The sequence below is a fragment of the Schistocerca piceifrons genome, chromosome 2 (assembly GCF_021461385.2).
Source record: "Schistocerca piceifrons isolate TAMUIC-IGC-003096 chromosome 2, iqSchPice1.1, whole genome shotgun sequence".
Classification (NCBI taxonomy): Eukaryota; Metazoa; Arthropoda; class Insecta; order Orthoptera; family Acrididae; genus Schistocerca; species Schistocerca piceifrons.
Window position 1 is genome coordinate 927827679 of NC_060139.1, and position 18118 is coordinate 927845796.

The 18118-nt window shown below is 42.5% G+C and overlaps 1 protein-coding gene across 1 annotated transcript in view; it reads left to right on the forward strand.

Moving 5' to 3' along the window:
• The window catches only part of LOC124776625, a 323277-nt gene that overhangs the window by 236314 nt on the left and 68845 nt on the right, over positions 1-18118 (forward strand). Inside the window, exon 5 of the mRNA XM_047251713.1 lies at positions 9896-10046. Within this exon, the coding sequence (XP_047107669.1) occupies positions 9896-10046 (151 nt within the window). The remainder of the gene's footprint in view (positions 1-9895; positions 10047-18118) is intronic.

An 18118-nucleotide genomic window follows, 5' to 3' on the forward strand; every position in this document is an offset into this window, starting at 1 on the left:
CAGCATCTCTACGATCGTCTCCATGGGAGAATAGCAGCCTGCATTGCTGCGAAAGGTGGATATACACTGTACTAGTGCCGACATTGTGCATGCTCTGTTGCCTGTCTCTATGTGCCTGTGGTTCTGTCAGTGTGATCATGTGATGTATCTGACCCCAGGAATGTGTCAATAAAGTTTCCCCTTCCTGGGATAATGAATTCACGGTGTTCTTATTTCAATTTCCAGGAGTGTAGATAGACAAAAAATCTACTCACCAAGAGGCGACAGGAAAACCACACATAAAATTATTGTAATCTGCAAGCTATCGGAGGCAGAGGCTCATTCTTCTGAAAGAATGGTTGAAGGGGAAGGAAGAGAGGTGAAAGAAAAGTGAGTTTCAGGAAATGGGGGAAAGTTCGGAAAAGTCGCCCAGAACGTCAGGTCTGAACGACTGATCGTTGGGGTCTGCACCAAATGGTTCAAATGGCTCTGAGCACTATGGGACTTAACTGCTGAGATCATCAGTCCCCGAGAACTTAGAACTACTTAAACCTAACCAACCTAAGGAGATCACACACATCCATGCCCGAGGCAGAATTCGAACCTGCGACCGTAGCGGTCACGCACTTCCAGACTGTAGCGCTTAGAACCGCTCGGCCACTCCGGCCGGCGGGCTGCACCAGACAAGATTTGAAAATCTGTGAGCTTGAAGGGGAAATATGAAACCTGAGATCTTAAAGGTGGTAGATAAAATATGTTAAGATATTTAATCGTTTTTTTTTTTTTTTTTTTTTTTTTTTTTACAAAATATCCACCATGGTAGCAAACTCGTTCAGGAGATTTATTTCCTTTATTAATAATTAATGAATTTTGTTGGATGGCTGTGTCCATTGTTTTTAACTTCTACGACTTTCTATTCCTTTTTCCCCTCAGCTTTGTCTTCCGTTATCAGTAGCTCAAATATTGCCTCATTCATAATTCTTTTAAGACAGTCACAATAGGACGTCAATTATATAAATCCATGGTACTGTTCTTCCGGACATGTCCAAAAGAACAGACGCAATGCGGAATCTGTAGCTGTGATACATTTCATGTAAATTGAAGGTGAAGGAGGGAGAAAGGAAAGGGATGGATAAGGGCTATTAATGTCAGCTGCATCAGGGCTTTATGCGGAACCAGCAGCAATGAGTGAAAATGTGTGCCGGACCAGGATTCAAACAAACCAGAGATCTCCTGCTTGCCTGGCAGTTCCATAAACCATTGCACCACGCGGACACACAGTGTTTATCGACACTGAGCAGAGTATTTTCGCACGTCTCCCGGTCGATCCATATTCCCACCCAGCGGCACCTGTACACAGATCTTGTCAATGTCCTCCATACTCGCTACTTTGACGTTTCCGCAGACCGGACGTACCTGTGCATCCGCACTGAAGGTGGTGGAGGCATTACTCATAGAGGCAAACCAATTCTATAAATGTGGGTTGTCTGTTCTACCCTAGAACTAAGGTAGGAATGGAGTAGACAAAGAGGGGTGCCGATATGGTCTGAGCAGTTCCGATAAACACTGTATCCGGGTGGTGCAGTGGTTTATATAACTGCCTAGTACGCACGAGATCCTGAGTTCGAATCTTGGTCTGGCATAAATTTTTCCTTCGTCGCTATTGATTCCACATTAACTCCCAATGCAGCTGACATCAATAGTCCCTTTTCCTCCCCCCCCCCCCTCCCCCTCCCACATTCAATTTACAAAACAAGGTCTCAATTCAAAATTTCGAATAGCGATAAAAGTCAGAGAAAATAAAGGAAACAAATATTTCCCTTCCAGAATGAGATTTTCACTCTGCAGCGGAGTGCGCGCTGATATGAAACTTCCTGGCAGATTAAAACTGTGTGCCCGACCGAGACTCGAACTCGGGACCTTTGCCTTTCGCGGGCAAGTGCTCTACCATCTGAGTTTGGAAGGTAGGAGACGAGATACTGGCAGAAGTGAAGCTGTGAGTACCGGACGTGAGTCGTGCTTCGGCAGCTCAGATGGTAGAGCACTTGCCCGCGAAAGGCAAAGGTCCCGAGTTAGAGTCTCGGTCAGGCACACAGTTTTAATCTGCCAGGAAGTTTCAATATTTCCCTTATTTATAATTTCTGAAAGTATCAGTCACCCCCACCCTGAGTCTTTAAATAATCGATAGCTGAATGAGTACAATGAGGGTAAATTGCAGTCCATTTCAAGAAAAGCCAGTTTTTCAGCCTCTCAATAGTTATAATGTCATAACTCCTGAACTACATGTTGCAAAATCACATAAATTTGTAGATACATTCAGTGATACATGTGGATACAGTCTCCAAAATATATTGCTCATAGAGCTAGTTTTAAAGAAGTAATAACCTAAAACGTCATGCCTAATGAACAAGAAAATATAGTAGGCGATAAACTTTTCTCATTTTCATTGTTTTGTGGGGACTGTTAGCCAGAAAAAGTTTGGTTTAAAATTATGTGCAAAGTTTGTTGGGAGTCACAATGTGCTGTCATTCTCAAATACTGGATGAGTATAACCTGGATAATTTGCGCACTGTAAGTTACACTGCGTCGAGACATACCTACAGTTTCTAACTGTAATACTTACTTACATTTTAAACCACTAACTTTAAGGTTATCTTTATAAGTAGATTAAGACAGCAGTTTAATTTTTTAAATTTGGTAAATAATTATATTAAGTGTTGAAACAATTTTTTTTTCCTTCAGGAAGCCATTACATGGGCAACCTAAAACTGGCACCGTGCAACGTTTTAGCAAGTCAGCAATATAAATATGTTAAGGGTAACTGCATAAACGCCTGCCGTTATTTATAATACAAAGTTGAGGCTGCACCTGTTTTATATACATGGAATAATAGAGATTCTTCATCCTGTTGTCACTTTTAATTGTTCAGTAGTTCAAAGTCAGAGTGTGAAGATTGAAAATTGTGTGGATTTTCCTGTGTGAACAATGTGCCATGAGACTGCCGTACATTGAAATGATATGATCGTACGGCATTGTTGGCCGGGAGACTCCATGCGGGGTGTTCGGGCGCCGAACGCTGACGCCACTTCGGCGACTTGCGAGTCAATGACAATGAAATGATGATGAAAGACACACAACACCCAGTCATCTCGAGGCAGAGAAAATTCCTGACTCCGCCGGGAATCGAACCCGGGACCCCGTGCGCGGGAAGCGAGAACGCTACCGCAAGACCACGAGCTGCGGTCTGCCTTATGGTATGACATTGTTATAAAAATATTGCTGTTTATTACGTCTGAATGTTCAAATCAAATCTGTGTGAATACCTAAGGGACCAAACTGCTAAGGACATCGGTCCGTAGGCTTACACATTACTTAAACTAGCTTATACTAAGAACAACACACTCACCGCCCCCGAGGGAGGACTCGAACCTCCGGCGGGAGGGGCCGCGCAATCCATGACATGGTGCCTTAAACCGCGCGGCCACTCCGCGCGATCGTCTGAATCTTGCAAGGCCGTTGGCCAAATTATAATGAAACAACACACAGAAAACTTACAGGGTGGGGCAAATAAAAGTGGCCCGGACGAATGAATACGATTAGACCTGAATGTATGCATTTAACCATACCCCACCTGGATGGAGCATCTGTCCGTGCAGCCGGCCGAACCTTGGTGCATATTTACATAATCTTCGCGCCTGACGGAGTTGTCAGCAGAGGCCAGAGCCCTTGCTGGGCACCCAGGGCACCTGATCTATCAGTGTGCTGTTACTCTGCGTGGGCAGCCCTCAGGTCTAAAGTGTATCGAAACAAGCTTTATAGTCTTTAAGAACTGCAGCAGAAAATTTCGGATAAAACTGCAGCAATTCCAGCAGTCCTGCTTCGATCTGCCTTCACACACTTGCTCTTGCTGACCAGGACCAAAAAGTGCCAAGAGGTGAATGGTGGTCACTCTCAACATCTGCTATAGTCAGATTAGTCTTGTATTTCTTTCGCTGTGTTTCTTTGTAGCCTGGAACTCTGTTCTCGAGGGCGCTTTTATCTGCCCCACCCTGTATAATCCCAAGAGAAATATATACAACTCTCCCTAACCAACAAACCAATGAATAATCAAACAAGACGAGCTAACAATAACGCCGTCACAGTGAGAACAACAAACGTTGTTGTATAACAGGTTGTATTTGTTATTAGTAGGTCACCTAACCATGAAAAATTTGTAGAACAATTAAGGGATCTTGAAATTTAAATCAAGTCTGGGTATAACAGATATTTATTTGCTCTAAAAGTTCGGCATAGGTCTCAAGTAATTGACAGAGACCAAAGTTCTGTAAAATGTCGATTGAACTGATATCAAATAATGCTAATACGATGGGGAGGCACCAAATTACATGGAAGACTGCATGGAGAAAACTCAGCAAGATGTCTTTATTTGGGCAGCTCTCAGATTCAAAGTTAATGAGACAAAATCACAAATTTTAATCAAATAGGCAACTCTAGTTACGTGCCCGAACAATTAGATAGCGAGAGTACAAATTATGGAGCGTGGAATGCAACACTTACTTTTCTAAATCTACATGAATATTCTGCAGTTCGCAGTTAAGTGCCTGGCAGAGGGTTCGTCGAACCACTTTCATGCTGTTTTCTACCGTTCTACTCCCTAACAGCAGGCGGGGAAAACGAACACTTAAATCTCTTCATGTGAGCTCTGATTTCTCTTATTTTATAACGATGATCATTTCTCCCCTTGTAGGTGAGTGTCCACAAAATATTTTTTCATTTGGAGGAGAAAGCTAGAGATTCAGATTTCTTGAAATAATCTCACCGCATCGAAAACCGCCTTTGTTTTAATTATTGTCACCACTATTCGCGTATCTTATCCGTGACACTCCTTCTACTACGTATTCTGCCAATAAAAAGAGCTTATAACGTTTCCTTGAGTAACGCCAGATATCACTTAACGCTTTACTCGATGACCTTCCTCAGTTACTACGAACTGGGACATTTCTGACAGAAAATCGCGAACCTACAAGTAGTTACACAACTGAGACGTTTGTCTATAGTCACGCAATTTCTTCGAAGCCGCTTGTGAAGAACGGTATTAAAAGTCTACTGGAAATCCAAAAATATGGGATGAGTTTGAGATCCCCTGTGGAGAGCACTCATTACTTCCTGAGAATAAAGAACTAGTTGTGTTGCACGCGAGCGATATTTTCTGAACTCGTACTCACTGTGTGTCAATAGTTCCTTTTCTTCGTAGAACTTCACAGTATTCGAACGTAATACATGTTCAAAAATCCTGCTTTTAATCGACCTCAGTGATGTGGGTCTGTAATTTAGCGGGTTAGTCCTAATTCCTTCCTTGAGTATTGGTTTGACCGGTACAACTTTCCATTCTTCTGGTACGAGTCTGTCGTCGAGCGAGAGGTTGTAGATCATTGCTAGGTATGGAACTATTATGTCAACATACACTGAAAGGAATATAATTGGTAGGTATACAGCCTGGCACGGAAGACTTGCCTTTATTAAGTGATTTGAGCTGCTTCGTTACACCAAGGATATCTACTAAGTTACTCATGTTGGCAGCAGTTCTTAAAGTATTTACTTTGAGTCCTTTAGTGAATTAATTTCGGAAAATCATATTTAGTAATCCTGCATTAGTGGCACGGTCATCGATGACATTACAATCGTTACCGAGCAGTGAAGGTGTTTATTATGTCTTGCAGCTAGTGCCCTTTACGTACAACCAGAATCTCTGTGGGTTTTCTGCCAGATTTCGAGTCAGTTTTTTGCTGTGGAAACTATTAGAACCATCTCACTTCGAAATTTCGGCTAAATTTAGAACTCCTGTAAAACTTGGCCAATCTTGAGGATTTTGCTTTCTTTTGAATTTGACATGCCTATTTCACTGATTCTGCAACAGTGTCCTGACCTGTTTTGTCTATATAGGGATCAGTCCCGTGTCTTACTAAATTTCTCGATGTCGGTACTATTTCTTTGAATTAAAGGCACGTCTGATCTACACTGACATAATTTGGAAGGAATGGAGACTGTATCTTAGGAAGACGTCAAGTGAAATATTACCTGCTGTTTTAAACATATGTCCTTCGCGTTTAGTTTTGGTGCGTTTGGATGTTAGGGTATCCAGTCCTCGCTACAACGACCTTGTGGTCACTAATCCCTGTACCCGTCATAATGCTGCCTATACTATCTATTTCCTTCAGATTATTTGTTACTAAGAGGTGAAGTATATTTTCGCAACCTTTCCTGAACTAATTGCTCAAAATAATATTCAGAGAACGCATTTAGAAAATTTCGGACGATGTTTCATTGTCACCATTGGCTTTGGATATTTATTTTCGCCAACTTACCGATGGTAACTGAAGTACCACCAACTATAACTGTATGAGTGGGGTACCTATTTGAGATGATACTCAAGTTTTCTTTTAACGTTTCAGTAAATGTATCATCTGAGTCAGGCTGTCAGTAAAAGGAACCAGCTATTATTTTATTTCAGTTGTCAATTATAACCTCTACCCATACTAACAAGAGCTGTCTATTTCAATTTCGCTACCAGATAAACTATTTCCACGTGCAATAAAGGCGACGTCGCCATTTCTGAACACCGTTAGGTCCTTCGCCAAAATTTCGGTTGTATTTATTTCTGGCTTTAGGCAGCTTTCAGTGCCTGTAACGATTTGAACTTCAGTGCTTTCTATTAACACCTGGAGCTCTGGTTCATTCCCAACACAGCTACAACAATTTACTACTGTAATACAGATGGTTCCTAGGTCACCCTCATCCTATATTTTACCTGCTCCCTTTATGACTGAAGTCCTTTTTGTTCTTTCCCACGATCTTCTAACCTAAAAATCCGCCTATTCTATATTGCCCGCACTACCCATGTAGCTGCTTCCTGTGTGTAACGCACCCCTGAACTTTTAAGTGGTACGCGATACCCCAACACCTCATGGTGCAAATCAAGGAAGCTGAATCCTACACAGTCGCAGAACCGTCTGGCCCTCTGATTCAGACCTTCACTCAGAGCGACACACGTCATTACTACCAACATGAGCCACCACCTGCAATTGGCTGCAGCATGTGCCCTTCATGGCATCCTGAAGGACCCGTTCCAGATCTGGGATGACTCCCTTTGGTATGCACAAAGTGCATTGGACTCCTTCGCCCCCTTGGCAGCCATATCCCTAAGGCGCCCCATTACGTGCCTAGCATTGGAGCTCCCATCTACCAGTAATACCACCCTGCGTGAATGCCTGGATCCTGCAGGCTGAGTGGCTTTTTCTGAAGCAGGACAAGCGACTGCATCTTCACCAGGCACAGATAGCAGCTGAAACCTGTTTGTCGCATAAACTGGGAAGGCATTTCGATCGGTCCCAGGAAGTCTTTCAGTGCGTCCCACATCTTGGAACGACCTCCCACCTGACCATGGATGTGGGGTCAACCTTAGTGCAGACAGTAACTGGGGCACCCTCAGTACTGGACTGACCTGGGGAGATGTGAGATATGATGGACGTGCCTTGGATCCCTATGTCTGTCCCCTCAACCCCCACAGTGATGCCCACTGGCAAAGTCCTCAAGAAACATGACTGAAAGTAGCACCTGGAGCTATGAACGAAGGGTGACAAACTAAGCCTGCACATCAACATAGTAATGAGTCACTATCAATACCGAAGATAGCAGAATTCTACATTATGCAGTTTTTAAAATGTGAAACTGTGTCTACTAAATATACAAATCCACAAGAAATTTACAAATTAAACTACTGAACACACAGGGAAATGAAAATAAGTCGCTTCAGTTTGAAGCTTGTACCAATACATGACAAAAGAACGCTGTATTCATCTGTGATGCTGCTGGAATAAGAGCTTCTCCAAAAACTGCAAACCGTGTACCCATCAGCACCGGATAGTGGGCGAGAGACCCAGTAGTACGACAGCCAGAAGACAAATTGCATGAATCTTTGTTCTCTGACCTCAATTTCCTATCTTAGAAAAAAACTCTATGTGCAGGAGACAACTCAATGCTGTTGCCAATCTTATAGACTAGAATGTCGCTTATTTTGCGAAAAAACAGGGGAACACAGCAGAAAATTTGGCACACAAAATGCACTTCAACAAACATGAGGTTGGTACAAGCCTGGAGTAGTGTCTACTCGATTGGTCGGCTTCTTTGCGTCAATCGCGATAGTGGGGCAACACATTCGATTGGATAAAGAAAAAAAGTTTTTTTTTTTTTTTTTAACAAAAACATACTCTCTCACACACTGCCCAGGTTGTGTCGCGGGGTCTCTTCAAAAATGGTTCAAATGACTCTGAGCACTATGGGACTAAACATTTGTGGTCATCAGTCCCCTAGAACTTAGAACCACTTAAACCTAACTAAACTAAGGACGTTACACACATCCATGCCCAAGGCAGGATTCGAACCTGCGACCGTAGCAGTCGCGCGGTTCCAGACTGAGCGCCTAGAACCGCTCGGTCATCGCGGCCAGCGGAGTTTCTTCCTTTGAGCTTGTGCAGAAAAGGCAAAAATTTCTTGCCCAATATTCTCCTGGAGCATCAGTGGCAGCACAGCTGCCTATGTCATCAGTATGGACAGGTGCCGGCTTTGCCCACAAAACATGAAGCTGGCCACAGCCCCTCTTCCAAGAAGACTGCATATCTCCCTGGGGATACTCGCCTCTCATAATGAGATTCACTGCCTGCCTTCTTCTGACAAAGAGGAACCTAAGACCAAATCGTGAATGCACCTTTGCAGCTAAATATACGCAAATGATTCCTCCCAAGCTCACGTGTCTAGTACTCTCAATAAAATAACCACGAAATGGCGGCAGAAAAATGAAAAAAAAAATGCTTAGCGGTATTTGATGGTAAAATCACAAGATCTTAGCTTTCAGATATCGGCAGAAAAAGGAAATCAGAAAGAGACATATTATCTGACCAGCCACGGCAACTAAATACATCATGCAGAGACATGTAATGATAGCACAGCATTTCTCTGAAAACGCAGAGTTTACGAACAGTGTCATAAAGAGTATGTTCAACTTCACCTTCATGTTACATTACCCTGGGTACCTACACCGAGTACTACTACCAGAGAGTCAAACTCAGTTTTGTGAACTGTTTTCAGTAATGTTATGTTTACCTGAATAATACACTGGAATACGTTTTTGAACAGATCTCGAAAAGATGGAGTGGATTACCAAATAAAAAAAAGCTGCTGTTTAAAAAATACATACTGCTGTCATAAACTTTTTTATTTTGGTCGTGGACAAAAAGTTAATGTCATCAAGATATATGGGACACATCACATAACATATACGTTTTTGAACAGATCTCGAAAAGATGGAGTGGATTACCAAATAAAAAAAAGCTGCTGTTTAAAAAATACATACTGCTGTCATAAACTTTTTTATTTTGGTCGTGGACAAAAAGTTAATGTCATCAAGATATATGGGACACATCACATAACATATTTCAGAATCATCAAAGCAAAAACAATTCACAAGTACTACTTACACAGATCACATTAGTGAACTGAAGCTGTGTTTAATAATCTGTACGTCACTTTGCTCCAAGAGCCTACCCAAGGTCTCAACTGAAGGGGAAGGGGGTGGTCAGGTGAAGGTGAGGAATAACTCCAATTAGTTTCACACTGAAAGGCAACACTGTTTTGCGATTTCACAATAAATACTCTGGGTACAATTCCTACTTGTCATTGTCCACTGCATGTTCTTGGTTGCTTCAAACTGGCACTACATTGATATGTCTGTCTGTGTGGTGAAGAATTGTTTTGTGGAAGGAGGAGGGGGTGTAGCTGCCTTCCTCTCCCCCTTGATAAGTTCTACTTAGGAATTCATCAGTGAAGTAGGAGTGTGTGAGTGTTTGTGTCCTTGTTGCAGGCCAGCAGTTCCTGGTGCAGGTGACGTCTGCGCCACCACGTGCCAAGATCTGTATGGGCCCGGCACGCCTCCACGTACAGGAGAGGCGCTTCTGCCTCACTTCGGGTGTGCCTCCCAGGCTGCTTGGCTTCTGGGACATCAGCCAGCTCAGGTACACACACAGCCATCACATTCCTTGATTTACTCTATCTATCTACTGACATGACTGACTCACAGTTGCATATCTACAAACTTGATTGACTTTTGCACTTGCATTATATCCTCTTAATCTATTTCTCTTTTATATATGTACTCAGTCACTCACTCACAGTTTTAATTTTCACTTGTTACATTCATAACATTGTCCCAGAAATAAATTAAAATAGTCCCAGACCCCTTTTCCAACCAATGTTTTTGGGAGGTTTCCCTTGGTTATCAGGCGAATGTTGGAACTGGAAGTCTCCTTCCAAATATTCCCAGTTGAGATGCCCCCTGCCCCACTCCCAGCCTGCTGTGACGTTGGCTGAAGAGAACCACCACTCTTTAATGGGCCAGTTCTCAAACCATCCACTTGGCTCAGTGGGGTAGAGAGTAAAAATTGTAACAACAACAAAAATTACATGTACCAATATGTAAATATTATTCTTGCTAAATGCAAACACGTAAATAACCCAGACTCAGCTTACCATCTAGAAACAAACAAAATGAGTACAGCACAAATTATTCCATAGCCAGACACAACTTACTTGAATGCGGCAATCAAAAGAAAAAGAATGTCTTTAAAATGTCTGCGCTTGAATACCACTTTTTACAGGAATTATTTCTGTGATGTTTACACTGCTTGGTGTCTGACATCACCAGAGATTCAATAGTTCGTCCAAGCACCACTGAACTGCATGTTTTTCAGCTTTGCTTATTACATTAAAAAAAAATTATTAGCATTTGTCCTTATCTGCCATTCCACTACATTTAAAGTCCTTAATGTAATCCAAAAACTAATTCTCTGTGATGCATATGTTTTTGATGGTCAATCAGTATTCAAAATAAAATCTGTATGGAGCCACAATGAAACAAATATGCAAGTAAATGTCACCATAGATCCATGGGTTAGAATCCTATATAGCACCTATTGATAGTTTAGGCTGAGCTACTTTTGTCCCCATCTGCAGTGGCAGGGCAGCTATTGCTCCAGTCTCAAACTCAGATGGTAGTCCCAACCACACCTTTTATTTACACATCCCCTTCTTTTGCTCCCACGGTCACAACATATAGCACTTCTTCTCATCAGTCACCGTATATCTTTGTTACTCTTCCTAAAACTCCTCTCCAAATACTTCCCTACACCTTGCATATCTTTCCCTGCCAACATTTCCTTCTGCTGAAATGTCCTCATAACTGCTCCAGCAGTGGTAACAACCTGAAGAGTAACCATAGCAAAAGTAGTTGCACAATCCATCAACAAGCCATCCCAAGGGACTGTCACCATTTTCAGGTAACCTACAGCACCAACCACCAACATATCCTGCCTCCTCCCATCCCATAGCATCCCTTCAATCCTACTGTCACCAATAAGCCTCCAAAACCAATTACAGATATCACTTTACATTCTCCTGACTCTCTTACATTTGTCCTATCCTGCACCAAAATACTTGGACCCCAAATCTTCTTCTTCTTCTTTGATTTTTCCAACTAAAGGTTATTCATTTTCTCCTTAGTCTTCATTACTGAAATCAAATTTTAACCCTCTTTCGTCTACTGCTCAATCAATATATAATTCCCAAGCAAAGGAGGCTGTACCATTTTAGTTCTTCTTGGGTTCCACAATAACATCTTCCTGGGCCACCCATCATTGTTAATTCTTTTTACAAGCTCAGACTGTGGAAGACTTTTCCCAAATTACTGAAGACTTGTAGTTTACAATCTACTCATTATGGAGTGAATCACTTCCATTTTTTTTCTAAATTTCTGATTTTATCTTCATGAGTTACCTGCAGGCATCTTCTCATACAATCTAATTTCACTATCTTTATCTTGTCTCTTCATTTATTCATAAGTGGGCACATTTCTTCACCTTAAGTAATTCTATGGAATATCCTGTGTTTGGTCTGTTGATTAATACTATTGTTCCTAGTGAGTCCATGTAGGGACTATATCACTTCTTTATCCATTGTTAGTTTGGTCTCAATATCTTTGTCATGGATGCCATCACTTGCTGTTATAGAAACTAAATATTAAAAATTTTCACAATTTTTTAGTTTTTCATGTTTGAGTACTAAATACATTTCTTGTTTGCCAATACAAATGTACTCTGTTATTTCAAAATTCCTTTTTAGACCCCATCTTTTGTATTCCTTTTGTAATTAATCCAGCATGTGTTTCATATCTTGTTTAATGTTTCCGAAAATTGTATGATCATCAGAAAAAGGTTGTGAATGCTTTCTGTCCTGTCCCACTAGCATACCCATTCCTGAATATGTCTCCAGCACTTGGTCTATGTAGATGTTATAAAGTAATGGGTATAGGCTGTGACCTTGCTTAAGGCCTTTGGTGGTTTGAAAGCTTTCTGTTATTCTGTTTCCCATCTTCACTTTTGCTTCTCTCTCTTTATACATCCTAATAAATGTACTAATCCATTTATCCCATACTTTTAGTCTCTTCATGGCAGGTGCAATCTCAGATCTTGGAATGCTGCCATATGCTTTTCCAAGTCCACAAAAGTCATGTGCATTTGTTCCATTGAAACATTTGTCATACTCTGTTCAATCTTTTGCTTGAACATGCTAGAGAAAAGTTTAGCTGCTGAAGGCATCACACTAATCCCCTGTAATTTGAATGAGACTTCTTTTTTATACATGGTACAGATAACAGATGTTTTCCAGTCTCTAGATATATACGTCCTTCCTCTTGTTCTATTTTGTTAAAAATTACATACAATTATTCTGTTTTTCATCTCCATATTTCAAAAGCCCCATTTTAACATTTCCAGGACAAGAAGCCGCATTACTTTTTGCCCTCTTTAGCACTTGCTTCAAATCCTCTGTTGTTACTTCTTCCTCTTTCTTCTCTCATTCTAAAATCTCCTCCTGTCACATACTGCTGTATGTATTCTTGTAACAGTCCAATGTAATGTGTTATTCATTGATCTGGTGGTATTATCTGTATTGTACCTCTGTCTCTTATACTAGTTCTCATGTACTTTATGGTCTTCCACGACTTACTGGATATGTTTTAGCCAATGTTAGTGTTCTTTTGTGTTCATATATTTCCCCAGTTGTGTTTTTTCTCTTCTTTGACCATCACTTTGACCTTATTTCTTAAAACAACATATTCTTTTCTACGTCGAACAGTCTTATCTGATAACACTTTGATGTAGGCTTTTTTATTCTCCATAATCCAATGTTCTAAACCCTCACTGCGTTTTTCTAAATACTGGTACCTTGCCTCAATCCTCAAAGTTTCTTTGGCCATCTTGGAGACAGTGTTCTTAAAGTGATTATATAACTGTTCTGTCACATGCATGCTATCAGGAAATAACTTTTTCTTCACCTTATTTTGGTATAACATCTTTATACCTGTGTAAATTTTGGGTCCTTATCATTATAAATAACAACCCATTGATCCACTTGTTAAAACAATGAGCACATTTTTTTGTCGAACTTCAGATATACGTTGTTACACATCGAAAGTATCACATAGTCAGAACATAATGGCCGCCTTGGGCCAAAGAGTTTTTGCACGCCAGAGATATTATGGCACATCAGTGTTGTCACAGAACCCCTCCCCCCCCCCCTCTGCTGCAGTGCGGAGCACAAGGTTCTGGTTGTTGTGGGGGAAGGGTGCGGGTGTCGCACCGATTTTGTCCAAGGGGCAGGGGGGGGGGAGGGGGGGAGGGGGGGGCTTGGCGGGTGGGGCCAGGGTTCGAGCCCTTTTGGATGGAAATGTAATCACGGTGCCACACCGGTGGGAGTATGCGGTGACTGGTTCGTGAGGTGACAGATGGGGTGGGGGGAATAGACGGAGACATGGGGTACAACACGTACAGTGTCCCCATGGCGTCAGTGAAAGATTGAATGAGGGAAGAATCTAAGGAATTGGGGTTCGGTGAGGAGTGGAGAATGGAAAGTTGGAAGGTGTCTCATCGTCAGCAGAGTGGGGGGAAGTGTGGATGACTAAGAGAGAATCATTTGCGGTTGTTATACAGATGGTCAAACGGTGAAAAGTGTGAGACATCGATGAAGACGGTAGTGGGTTGTTGAATGTCAGGTGAGAAGTGTGTGACGGGCATAGGAGGAGAGGGTAGGGTGAAGGGCATGGACCCCGGACTCTGCCCAGTGAGGCTCCCGGCGTTGGGGAAGGGGGCGTGGCCGGTGTGTCGTCCCTTGAGGAGGCGGCAGTGTGGAGGTCGTCGTCTGTTGTGGTCAGTGGCGTCGGGTCTCTGGAGTTGTTGTTGTCTGCAGTGACCCACGCTGACTTGAGTCTAGACACTGACACTGTTGAGGGTTTGCCTTTGATACAGATGTCGAATGTATTCAACGAGCGCCTAAGTACCCTGTAAGAGCCTGTGTATGGGTATTGCAGGGCAGCATGCACTGTATCGTCCCTAAGCAGCACAGCTTCACATGTGTCTAACTGCTGGTGCACAAATGTTTTAGACGGAGTGTGTGCTTTCAGAGTGGGTGCTCTCTGCACTTGTATCATCTGTTGTAAGTTCTTGATTAGCACGGCGTATTCGATGGTATCTTGGAGCGGTGAAGGCTCAACAAACTCGGCTGGTAGGGTCAACAGCTTGACATAGAGCAGTTCAGCCATCGAGCACTGCAGGTCATCTTTATATACAGAACAGAGGCCTAGCAGTACCCACGGGAGGGCATGAAACCACCTTTCCTCAAGGTACATTAGCACTGTCTTTAATGTGCGGTGCCATTGTTCCACTAAGCCATTTGATTGGAGGTGGTAGGCTGTCATGCGAATGCGGCTGATGCCAAAGAGCTCGCACATTTTTGTGAAGAGGACAGCCTTGAATTGACGGCCTTGGTCTGCAGTAATGGTTTCGGGGCAGCTGAAACGTGCAACCTATGTGGAGAGGACAGCTTTGGCGACTGTTTCAGCCGAAATATTGGCTAGAAGGGTTGCCTCTACCCATCTAGTTGTTCTGTCGATAAAAGTAAGCAAGTATCAGTAACCATCCACATGGGGAAGGGGGCTGACAATGTCGATGTGGATGTGGCGGAGTCTGCCAGAAGGAGAGTGGAAGATGCCTTAGGGGGGCATGCAGTGGTGTCCGACTTTGGACCGCTGGCACGAAATACAAGTGCGCAACCAGTGACGACAGTCTTTGCAAAGCGAAGGCCACACGAAACACTCGGCGATGATGCACGTAGTTGTGCGAATGCTTGGGTAGGCAAGACTGTGCAGTGCGTCAAACACCGAGCGATGCAAAGAGGAGGGGACGAGGGGGCGTGGCACGCCAGTGGATCTGTCACACCATAGCTCCGAGTGTGTGCCAGGGATCGTCTTGCGCACCAGGCGCAGTGAGTGATTATTGTCAGATAAAAGGCTCGCCAAGGAATCATCATTTGTTCGCGCTCGAGCAAGAGTGTCAAAGTTGATTGACGAAGATATGCCCAAGATCTGGGAGAAATAATCAGCGGCTATGTTGTCGGATCCTCGAACGTATTGTACATTAGTTGTGTATTGTGAAATGAGGTCGAAATAATAAAACCTCCTAGGAGGTGGGTCGACTGGAGGGTTTGCAAGTGCTTGGGCGAGAGGTCTGTGGTCTGTAAAGATCGGGAGCGGACGTCCCTCGATGTCTTCATGTAAATATCTAATGGCTTCGTAGACAGCTAAGAGCTCTCTGTCGAAAGCAGACCAATTGCACTGAGAGGGAGAAAGTTTTTTTTGAAAAGAACTTTCACATCGGAGTCACCAATAAGGAAATTTTGGGTCCTTATCATTGTAATAACAACCCGCTGATCCACTTGTTAAAACAATGAGCACACTTTATTGTCACACTTCAGATATACATCATTACACATCGAAAGTATCACATAGACACAACATAATGGCAGCCTTGGCCCAAAGAGTTTTTGTGTGCCAGAGATGTTATGGCATGTCAGTGTTGCCACATACCATATCATGTCACCAGGTCTCTTTTAAATATGGGTACAAGCAATATGTTTCATTTCTGTGTTTATCAGTAGATCTCATTATGTTATAGTTATACACGATTTTCCCTCTTACCATAAGGTGATTACTTGCACATACAGGCTGTGCAAATACTCTTAACATCTCTCACCCTGAATTTCCTGTTTCTGCAGACTATCATCAAGTCAGTGAGAGATCTAATATCGCGTGCTGTTCCTCTGTAGTGTACATAGGTATTTTCTTGAGTTGAAATAAGGTATTTGCAACAACATATTCATATTCCTGACATATTTGTATTAGATGTGACCACTGTTATTTACTACTTCCTCTTTATAATGTCTTATCACATTTGTCTCTTTGCAGCCAATCCTACAGTTCAAATTTCCAAGTACTGTTGCTTGTGGGTGGGTATTTTTACCAAGATATCCTCAAGTTCATTACAGAAATATCCTCATTGTTACAAAGTTGACTGACATTTACTTCCTACCTCTCTCCTGTCCGTAAGTGATGAGATCAAGCTTGAAAAATCAGTCACTTGTATCTTCTACCCCTGTCACTTGCTTCGCTCATTTTAATTTAATCTGTATTGAGACCCCAATTTTTGCTCTACGATGTTTATTTCAACCATTCTAAAAATGGTTGAGTACACACACATTTTGACCCAGCAGCCACTATGAATTAAGACACAAAGGAATTACAGACATTGTCTGTGAGTGGGTGTTGATTTGAATCAGTGGAGAAGGTTGAAAATTTGTGCCAGGCTGGGATTCAAACCCAGGTCTGCTGCTTACTAGGCAGATGTGCTGATGACTGTGCCATCCAGATGCAATGGTTATCACAACTGCATGGACTACCCTAGCACACCTCTCATCAGATGCAAATTCTCAACTATCCACACACTACGAACGTTTTCTTTCTTCATAAACCTAGAATATTCCATTAACTTGTAGCAGCAGCCCATTTCCACAGCCATTAAGCCTCAAAATAAAGAAGATACATCCTAAATCCCACCATAAAACAAATAATCCCCCCAAAAAGATTTGGTTCTAATCAAATTCCCCTAACCATGATTTACCATCATCATCTTAAAGTTGAACCCTCACAATCTCAACCCCAGTCCTCTTTTACCAAAAGTGCCTATTGTGTAATGACCACCTCACCACCCATTGTAAAAATCCATCCACCTGTCTCCACTGTAAAGCCCATGCTTTCTAAAATAGTGCCCCAATCTTGTGCCCCTTCCCATATGCAACACCTTCTACCAATCCCATCGCTCTTATTCCACCAACTGCACCCATTTGCCTCACTGAAAACCCATTCATCCTAACAATTTTCTTTGCCAACCTTCCACTACACCACCTTCAAAATTATAAAACTATCAACCCTTTTCAGCAAATTTCCCTTGCAGCCTGATCCATGTCATGCCTACATGTCCAAGCCACCTACTCCCACAATCCATTACAATATAATTTAACCTACCAAACATCCTAGTCTAAACTTAATGGCTTAACTGTAGTACAGCATATTATTCTACAATATCCTTTCTCTTCCAATAAACAAACGATTATTTATGAACACCCTAAATGAAACCATCCTCTATCCTTATCACATCATCCAAACCTCCATTACTGAGCGAGGTGGTGCAGTGGGTAGCACACTGGACTCACATTCAGGACAATGATGGTTCAATCTCGCATCTGGCCATCCTGATTTAGTTTTTCCAAAATTTCCCTAAATCACTCCAAGCAAATGCTGGGATGGTTCCTTTGAAAGGGCATGGCCAACTTCCTTCCCCACCCTTTCCTAATCCAATGATACCGATGACCTCGCAGTCTGGTCTCCTCGCCAAATTAACCCAACCCCAACTCCAAACCACCCAACATACCCTACATCATAAGATAACTCATTTACCATTGCCTGAGGCAGATTTGCTACTGGCCACCATAAGAACATGTTTGTTCACACACGACCCCTGCTGTTGTTGTAGTTGTTGTGGTCTTCAGTCCTGAGACTGGTTTGATGCAGCTCTCCATGCTACTCTATCCAGTGCAAGCTTCTTCATCTCCCCAATACGTACTGCAGCCTACATGCTTCTGA